Consider the following 10,924-nt stretch of genomic DNA (forward strand, 5'->3'; position numbering starts at 1 on the left):
AATCAATGCATGTGAATTAGAGGAGTTATATTTGCTCCTCTTTTATAGCTTTACTCGTTCTCCTAGTGTGAGTTTATAACAATAGATGACTCACCCTGTATATAGAAGATAAATATCGTTATCTATTTTAATGATGGAAGAATAAGCATTACCCGTACTAACACTGAAATTTAATGAATATTGAACCTGGGCTTGTACTGACTATGGTTGTCATTTTTTATTTCTTCAAAAGATCTCATAGCTTATATATATATTAATATATATATATATATATATATATATATATATAAAAAATATATAATTATATATATATATATAAAATATATAATTATATATATATATATAATATATATATAATAATATAATATATAATTTTATATATATATATATATATATATATATATATATTAGGTTTGCAATGTTATTATCTAAAATTGTTCGTAGTCGTCCTATAATCTCAACAAAAATTGCTTTATTTTAAAGAAGTTACGGATTCATCGTAGTATATTTATTGATACCTTTGAGAGTTTTTTTTAAAGAAATTTCACACTGTTATGGAATTTACTGAAACACTTTTACCTTACATCTATTGATATCCCTGGCCCTAAATACACCAGTTTTATTACTACTTAAGTTTATACATTTAAAATGGTAATATTTTAGGTAATTTTATAATAACTCATAATGAGATGGATTATACGATAAATTTAAATTGTCTTTCCGTATCAGTCAGAAGAAGTAGGTAGATTTTATTAATGAAATATTAATAATTTATTTCTTATACAATTTAAAAGTTGTCAATACTAAAAAAACCCTATGAGAGGCAAAATAATTGCATAAACAAAACTCTTGGACATATAAGCATTCCAGAGAGCTTTTCATTTATACGTTGTTCAGATTGTAAATACAATTGTTTCGTTCAGTGAAATTTCTATATTCCAATTTTTAACGACTGCTATATTAATATGTCATGACGTGCCGAGCTGGCCAACAAACTTAGCAAAGCATAACATATATTTACAAATTTCAAATTTTGGGCTTTTCTGGGACAGTTATTATTTTCACTAGTCGCTTTAAATAGCATGAGGGCAACTGTAACAGACTTAATTTGAGTGAAACGTGTACTTAAAAGATGCGCAAATTGTCAATTTATAGCTGCATTCTAACAACCAATATTTCTGTATTATATTTCTGTTCAAAAGAACAATATTAAGTATTCGATTGTATTGAGAAGTGACGTCTGTATATGGAAATATTGCCGTCAGACATGCACTCTTCCCTATTTCCCTGAAGTATAAATATGGAAGTTGACCTATTCTACAATGTCACATTTATGTCTGTCTTTGTATATATTTTACGTCAGAAATATACATTGTTGTATAAATATTTCTTACTTTTAATACTTTAAAAAGAGTAATAAAACTCCCCCACAGTACCTGACTGTGATATTGGTTTGTAATTATATACCCTTTAAACTCCTAAAAAATTAAAGTGTCTTTATTTTGGAAAATAAAGTTTTAGAATTATTCTTTTGCTTTGTAAAGTACCTCTGAATATAAAAAGCATTTATTGAATTCTAAAAGATTATCTTAGTGTAATATTGTGCCGATACAACTAAATACTTTTAAAACTTTGACTTTATTTCTTTGCCAAAAAACATGATTTATGAGTTTAAACTCATAAAAATAAATGAGTTTAAACTCATGTAAAAATAACTATCTGTTCAATTAATAACACTGGAAAATTATGGTTGGAAATATTTTCCCCTGACATCTTCAAACAAAATTTAAAACTGGGCGTCTGAAAGAAATAATAAAAGGACATTTATTTTAAGTATGCGTTTAAGTATGTTGTGTTTACACTTATACGAGTATAAGTGTTAACTTGCCATATTTTTCGTAGCATAACCGTGTTGACAGCTCATTGATTAGCTGTCTCGAAAGGTCATTGTTTTAAATTTCAGTGAGGTATTAGGGCACTAATCATTAAACATATATTATACTAGCATAAACACCATCCAATAACAAGTATGTTTATGAACTTAAGAGTAAGGATATGACCCTGTCCTGAATCTCTCTCCATACAAAACGGCAGTTTACTTTTTAAAGAGATGTAAAAATTGCGTGGAACTCGTCAGATTAATATGTAGGTAAAAACTGTTCAGGTTATCCTGTATTCGATGTATTCTTGATGTTTTATGACTGAATATATTTCCAGTTAAGTGCAAGAAAAGACCTATTAGTCCCAACTTCACTTGTTAAAAATATAGAGCTAATTTATTTGTCTTTTAGATATAAAATAGATTAACAAAATCATTTTGTTTTGTTGATGTGAACCGAATTTTCTTCCAATCTCTGCAAAATTAATTTTAAATGTAATAAAGATTATCTATTTTGAAAAAAATTAAGATATATATATATATATATATATATTTCAAAGACGGTTTCAGTCATAAATGTAACGTTATTATTTAATAAAGTATCAAAAGATAACAGGTATATTTAAAAACGAATAACTAAAAAACATTATGTCACATCAAAACTTATCCGCTTATTTGAAAATCAAACAGTATTTTAGTTTGAAATATCCTAACAAGAAAATTCAACAACTGATAGGATTATATTCTATTATTATATTCTAAATTATAAAATGTGAATTTTAAACTGATGACAGACCACGATGGGGTGTGAGTGTGAGCATATTACATACAACTGATGTGTGTTTCCATGTGAACATTTCCATGTTTACTGTATATCTTGAAGGATAAACGCCACAGTTCATTTTTAATGCACACCAACTGATCATTTAACGGTTTATGAATTTCAAGTTTTATTGACTACTAGTGTACATTATTACACTTTTTCAGTATATAAACATGTTTAGTTTTCATTGGTTTATTTATTAGATTTAAGACTGTTATTGTAAGCCAATATGAATCTAACCAGTTTAATAGCTGATTTTTTTAACGCCTTCGAGAATGTAGATTCCTTATCATCATTTTCGTCAGGCCCAACGGATCGGTCACTAATTTCACTCGCAAGAACCTTGGCAGAGTTCAGTACATTGGAGCTTTCAATTCCTTGTAATATTTTATCGACATCTTTTAGTGTAGCTCCTAGCCGCCATAAGTTTGCTATTTTCTCATAAATCTTACTAAAGGCATCGAAGCCCATGTCCTTTATCCTCAAAATTGTATCTGTTGAGTCACCTTTATTTCCATTGTCCAAAAGCTGCTTTTCGGAAGCTGATATTTTACTTTCCACAATTGCCACGATTTCACCAATGAGCTGATTAACCTGTTTTAAACAGTAAAACAATTTAATTTGTTGTGATTTAAGCTCACGAAGACAGTGATTTTATACACTTATTATACTGAGGAGACTCAATTAGTTTATATTATTATCAACCACTTAATATTTACATTTTCCGATTATTTTCACGATTTTATGGTAAATATATAGAATATATTAATTTAAACAAACTCTCCAATAATATAATATTTAATTTTTGTAAGGCCTTTCGTACTCAATGAGAACATCTACGGACCCACATAACTGAATAAAAGTAATAATAACAATCTATTAATTTGCTTAAATTAATATATCATTTCCAATAAGAAAAGAGCTTCAATAATGTATAAATAGATAGAATTTTCCTGTAATAACTTATTAAGGGCTTTAAGACATAATTATAGTTAATATGATATATCTTGTATTCATGTTTAAAAACCTTCCAATGATTAAATAGTCTACCTATCTATTTGATTGTTTACGATCAAGAACACGTATGCAAACTTTCATGAGAGGCTCTTATTTGAGGGAAACTCTCAAAAATAATTTGCAATGAACATTTTTATAAGGTTTTCGAGTTGAATGTGGGCCAGTGGATAATGCTAAATTATGCCAGACGTAAAGAGAAGTTAACTAATTTATGCGTAAATGACTTCTTTAAATACTCTTACAACGCTTAAATTCTAAATAATATGTCTTAAGAATGGTTACAACATAAATATGTGTATGTTAAACTATCTTAATCTTTAAGCAATGCAACAGTAGAATGGAACATAGTTTGTGAAAATGTAAAAAGTTTACAAAGCAAGGAAAATACTGCATCGTAAAACAAAATCTTAGTCCTTTTTTACAATAATAATTAATGTAGATAAAATAATACATTGCTAGCTTCCAAAAACTAACAGAAAATAAATATATGACAAACAAATCCTACCTGTTTAGCATTTTCTGGTGGGAACGCCATAATATTAACTGATGATACTAAAATAATGAAACATATTGTCAAATCCATCTTCTTGTTGTATTTGCGAATTCTGAAAAAGGTTGATGACAATGTCAATGGAAATTTTATCTGAGTATATTAAGAGTAAATTAAGTTTAATTTCAGGTTATACATGGTGAACCAGATACGTAGGCTCCTGACGTGTTTCAACTAAATTATTTTAAACCCCCAAAAACCTATTAGGGGTAAAATTGAGGTATAGGGACCGTTTTGAAATTTAATTCACGCAGTAAATTTGGGAATGTTTTGAAATTTAATTCACGCAGTAAATTTTAATAGGACAGTTGGACGCTACTAATACTTTGAAAAGTTAATCAAGCAAAGCAACACCTTACCGGTGCTCAAACTGTTTCCCATCGTTGCCAATCCAAAAATCCACCCGCCCACTGAAGCTGTTACTGAACGCTGGGATTTTCTTCTGGAGAAATGGAAGCTACTGAATTTATTATTTTCCATCATATTCCCTCTAGTATTTGGTCTTTTAGTATAGACCAAACACTTTAACCTCCTCCATATACAGTAGTGCAAATACATCAGATATGAAGAACAGGCGGGATAACCTACTGTTATACCCATCCTATTTCTTAGGAAACTGTCCATTGTGTATTGAGAACAGCGTCAGCATGCACGCAACCAATGTGGATTTTCGAAAGACCAGTAACGCATGTATTGATATTTGCCTCGCCGTTATATCTAAATGTCGCCTCATCGCAGCAGAGAACATCATTAAAGCAGTCAAGATTCATTCTCTCTTGGGCCCATAAACATAACTGGATACGCTGAAGACAGTAATCTTCGCTAAGCTCTTGATATAACCATTACTCGCTTTTCTTGGTTTTGAATCCTGTGGGTTTTGCAGAGCAGTCGCTAAAATTCAGCAGATGTTTACCTTACACTGGCCAAGCAATCTTCTTAGCTTTGTTTTTATCACGATGCACACTTCCGGTTTCTCTAATACGATCAGCTAAGCTCCTAAATACTTTTCGTGAGTAGTGATGTGTTTCTGAAAAACGTTCAGCTTACAATGCATAGCACTCATACCGAACTAGTAACATATCATACGCCCGCACACTGGTGTAAGCCATTTAATAATTAATTTAAGTAATGAAATAAAATTACAAATAAAATTGCTATAATTTTCTAGTGAGTAAGTTTCAGAAAGCGAATATTTAAAATCTGATGCAAGTGAAACAAATATCAAAGATAATACTTGCTAGCTATAATTTACTTGTTCGGTACTGAATTAGCTGTTTTAAAATTGGTAAACTGGGTTAAGTTTTGTAACAATGACAAAACCTGCATTATTATTATTGTTAACCAGAAGAACGCCTTATCAACTGATGAAGGTTCACGGTAAAATTCCAGAGAAGCTTAAGACATAAGCACAGATAAAGCAAATTCCCTTGCATCCTTATTGACAGACATTAAAATTGGGCTAGTATACTTCACATTAAAGGATGATAAGAGTTTGGGGAACTGCAAAAGTTGTACGAGTTTTATAGGGACACTGTTTAGAGAGTGTTAATTGTTTGGATACGAATGTTTGAAAAGTAATTGAAATAAATGAATGAATTCATAATTTCTGCCTACAGAATAGAAACAACTTAAGATAAGGCTATTTCAACACAATTTTTTGTTATAAAAATGTTCTAATTTTAAAATGTTAAAATGTTTTAAATGTGGATATTTATTGGGAACTGAAAGCTTTATTTATTTATTTTTTTTTAAAAGGACCTCAAGTTTTTGAATGATATTTGAAGTTTCATAAGTTGTCTAATTAAGTTGTAATAAGAAGCCAGTTAAAGCTGTTTTCATCAGATAACAAAACTGGTTCAAAACCATTTTATCTATTCTTTGGCCACAAAATAAGGGGGTTTCAGATGAAACGGAGTTTCCTACTTCACTTGTTATACCGTTATAATCAGTGTCCTAGGTGGTCTGGTTCACCTCGTATAGATATTATGTTATTATACTTCTTTCTGATAGTGTAGATAAATATGTATTGGTATAACTTGTCAGCTCAATTTTTGAGGCATCCAATTAAACACTCATCAGGTGTAAAGTAACGCAAGCACATATGCATATATTTGTTTTAATACTGATTCTTGGTATTTATTTATATACCTCTTTAGATTCACTAGAGGATATTTTTAAGATTTTTACTGCAATACATACTATAAATAACAATGCATTTCAATGTGATTTGGAATGAAAATTAGGAACTTTTTGAGCGTACTCTTTAAGAAAAAAAGTGTGGTTTTTGAGAAAACCAGTTAAAAAATTCTCGAAAAAATTGTGACTAGGACAATAAATTTAATCTAAAATAGCATTGTGAATGTATATGTAACAATTTCAGATATACATTGTCAAAATGTCAAATTTAAAACCAAATTGAATAAATTATTCAGAAAGTTCAGCTCCAATTTTTAGAGATTTAAATGTGTTACCAAATACAAAAAATCTGTATATCGGATAAAGTATTAAAATCATTTTATAATCAAAGTAGCAGTTTTTACAATGCAAGTTCACATTATAGTCAGAGAAGAATCCGGGTTCAAGTTCCGAGAGCCCATCTTAACCTTGTTTAAGAAATTCTATGTTTTTTTTAGGACCAAAGTTTTTTAATTGTTTACCATATTTAAGAAAATGTAAAATCAAAAATAAGTTTGTTAAAATGCTTCGGCATGTTTTGTTATTAGATAGATATGTTATGTAGACAGGTTTTACAACGCAATATAGTATGATCATTACACTTTTAAATTGTAACTTTATAAATAATTTACTTGAAAATCTGATCAAATTTCACATATATTTCCGTTTTATGTACTTTTTTTAGAAGTTAATCTAGTTATAGTTGTTTTAGAGTGTATCCGGGTTACGAGGATCTGGTAGGCCAGTACTTTTTTTTCGAGTTGCTGTTTCTTTATGTGTACTAGTGTAATTCCTGAACAGGTATTTTGTTACCCCGGGCTTTATTGTTGATTTTAGTTTAAGATATACTGTATGTCAAAAATGTACAACTGACAACAATTAAAGAAATTTTTCATTCATTCAGAAAGTTATTAACCTCTATTGAACCTGCGTTTTGAAGAATTAAAAGTCAAAATTGACGTTGAAAGAACTATTTAAATACTTAGAAAAACATACATAGAAGTGCCTGAATGTTCAAAAAGTTTATTCATAAACTGTAGTGCATGTTTTCAAACTGCTGAAATCGATGTGATAAAGACTAAGTTTGTTATGCTTGTAGAGAGAATTAAAATTTCAAGCATGAAGAGAGTGATAGTTCATTTCAAAACTGACGAAATAAATATAACTTCCTTAATCTATTTTAAAGTTCCTATTTTAACTTATTGGAATGCTCCTCCTATGTTAACTGGTCATCAATTACTAAGCTCAACTATGTGATACATCTTACTTTATCTACATGTAAGCAATCGCATTTACTTATATTATCATGTTTTAAATATTTTATCGGTTTTAATATTAATAAAAAATCTAAAGTATTCTCTTCCCTAGAGTAACTTAAGTAGCACAGTGTTTTATTGAGTCTCTAATCGTCGTAATAATATAACATTCGCATATAGTACTCATATATTTATTTTTTATAAATAATAGCTGTATTATTTGAAATAGTTGTTACCTGCTGTATTTCCCTACGCACAGATAAATTATTAACATTTAAAGACAATGGGTTCCAAGACTGACCATTGAGTCACTTAACTTAAAAATTTAAAGTTAGCACTGTAACATTTAGTTCCTTTTCGTAAAGAGAACTAGTGAAATATCAGAGCCAAACCTTATTATGCCCCCAAATCACAGTTTTTAAAGTTAGATGTTTCCATCTACTTTGTAAAATGTTTTGTTTCTGTTTAAAAAATCAAATTAAGATACATTTCTTCATTAGTTATGCGAACATAACTATTTGCCATAAACGTTAGTAAAGCGGCCTCGGTTGACAACAGCCCCCCAATAAAATTTGTTACCACTAAAACAATTGCACTTACTCAAAACTCCAATAAATCGGTTCTGACTTTTTCTCAGAAGTTTTTTTTTAAAAAACTAACGATTATTATATTACATGAAAATAGTGAAGGTATTTTCATCCATCACAATGTTTTAAGATAGGAATTATCATTGCTAATTTGGAAACTCTCCACTCATTAGCCTAAAGTTATAAAATATGCTAATATAAAAAAACCAAAATCCAGAAAACCAGAAATCAGTTGAAATGAGATTTGTTTTCTCATAAAAAAATGACGCCTTATTATTATTTACACATTTGATACTTTCAGAAAAATTATAAGATGTAGTACATAAAAAGATTTCTGCAATTGCTAATTTGGTTCAAAAATACTGCTGCATTCAGGTTGTTGGTTCAGACAAGGATTATTTATGATGTTCTTTAGATTGAGAGTTAGTTTCAATAAATATAAGTTGAAACCCCGTTGGAAATTTCGAGTTTCTATTTTAAATTACAATAATTGCCTGCAATTTCAGTCTTGTATGATTTACTTTGTCCCATTCCAAGAATACTGTCAAAATCCAACAAACCCAATCGAATACCGACTAAAGCACACGTATTTATGTAAGTATTCATTAATATAATGGAATTTAGTATTAAAAGATCTTGTGGGTTTATTTTATATCTGTATAGAAAATCTTGAGCTGTCGGTTAATACAAATTTGTCATGAATTTATTTAAATCGTTTATAGTACAATGTTTATTGTTTTTAGCATCCTAAAATCCCAAATAGATTACTTACTCAGTGATAACAAAATACTGCTAAACTGCAATATAAAAGATTGAAAAATTCAGTGTTTGCAAATCATATCCATAAGTGTAGTGATCACTCAAACATCCGAGATGGAGATGTTGATTTTAGAATGAATACCTCTCATAGATTTTACGATGAGAAAACAAAGGATTTTTATGGGTACTTCCACGCACGGATGGATAAGCAAATTGGAGAGGAGAATTAAGAGCTTTCGAAGTACACGTTTACTGATGAGTACTAGAAATGGTGACAATAAGTCATTACCGCGTTGTCATCTGCACAGCTTTTAATATGAGGACGCTATCAATCAGTTCCAACGTTTTTTTCCAATTTTGAGAAAGGAAGCTGAACCTAATGCAAAAAGAATTGTAACAACAATTGTATAGGTTGTGCAAAATTCTTTTTGCATAACCTATACAATTGTTTTAGAAATAAATTTTATAATGTTTTAAAACAATTAGTATACGTGTTTTACGGAACAAATATGAATAAACAATGCAATAAAACTCATACTGGGTAAATATGTGAGGGCTCCATAGTTAGAAATATGTTACGAACACATTTTCCTTATATATGAGTTTCAATTAAACTTGATCTGAACATAGAATAAAAATGAAAATGAGTTTATACTCAAGAAACGTTATTGTGTGTGCCTAAAAGAATAGGATGCTGTTTGTTTTGAGGCAACTGAAAGCATGGATCAGAGTTCTCATTTCCCAGGAACTTCAATACGCAGGGGAACTTCGTCAGAACGGGAGCTACGATAAGCTGTTAGGGACTAAAGTAACGATAATGGTAGCATAAATAATACCGTAGTGTCCAGAAGACACGATTTCAAAAGGTAAAAGGAATTTTAAGCCTCTCAAAACCTATAGAACCCTGAGAATGACAAATTTAATGGTAATGGGTCTTACAAAAATCCATATGCCATATAGCAGCAGGAGTAGGGTGCAGAAATTTGAAAGTTTAGTCTCTCCTCTGTTTAATGGAGGTATAACCATTGTGTTTCTGAAATAGATGATATACTTTGGTGTACAAAGTATTTCTACTTTTATCAAGAACAAAAATGTAAGGCATAAGTTATTTACCCATTACTCTCTCCCAGTGTTCTCCTTTTCAGTTAACGTGCTAAAAAAGTGTGGGTGTGGATTTTCCCTAGTCCCTCACCTTCTCTACTGAGAAGGATCGATAATTTCCAGAGAATTTCTTAAGGTTATTCTTAAGGTAGCAGGTTTGAAAGTTAACTGCATAATTTGAAAGTTTAACCCCTCTTTTGTTAAATTAAGGAATACAAATTTTAGCTGACCGCTTTGCTTTCCAATCTAGCCTTTGGATAGAGAGTTGATTATCTCATGTGGATCTTTACAAAATATCTCGCAAAACAAAACATCCTACGAATATTTCATTTCAAGATCGTGTATGTTCAAGTGAAATCCTTGGTAATGCAATCACTAACTAAAAGAAGAATGTAAAATTTGGATGATTATCGCTGGGTTAGTGGTTACTATTATACTGAGACAAGTCGGCGCGATGTTGGTGCTTACACCCAGTTTATTATAAAATGAGTTGACTAAATAGAATTAATAAAATATGTACAGAGTTTAACCGACAATGGATGTTAAAGATAATGTTATAATTGGTTTAGACTAGTTTTCGCATACAGGTCAATTATGTTACCAGAGGGCTGCAATTTAAAGCAGTATATAAGGGTCTTGTAAAGAAGTACAGATCGTTATGTACCTGAGCCCTTCTTTCTGTAGTACATAAAAGTTTTTCACTTCAATTTCCTTTTGTGATTGAAATACTTAAATATCCGGCGTTACAAAGTTCGAATATATTTATTGGTTGTATAA

General features: G+C 29.9%; 1 protein-coding gene across 1 annotated transcript; it reads right to left on the minus strand.

Annotated features, from left to right (window-relative positions):
• Positions 1–2,804: 2,804 nt before the first annotated feature.
• LOC124353769 lies at positions 2,805–9,218 on the minus strand. Its single transcript, XM_046803769.1, has 3 exons — positions 9,060–9,218; positions 4,225–4,324; positions 2,805–3,296 (listed from the first exon to the last, which is right to left on the minus strand). Exons 2-3 carry the CDS (start codon positions 4,300–4,302, stop codon positions 2,895–2,897), a joined length of 480 nt encoding a protein of 159 aa, XP_046659725.1. The 5' UTR covers positions 4,303–4,324; positions 9,060–9,218; the 3' UTR covers positions 2,805–2,894.
• Positions 9,219–10,924: the final 1,706 nt, after the last annotated feature.

This window comes from Homalodisca vitripennis, chromosome 2 (genome assembly GCF_021130785.1).
Source record: "Homalodisca vitripennis isolate AUS2020 chromosome 2, UT_GWSS_2.1, whole genome shotgun sequence".
NCBI classification, from domain to species: Eukaryota; Metazoa; Arthropoda; class Insecta; order Hemiptera; family Cicadellidae; genus Homalodisca; species Homalodisca vitripennis.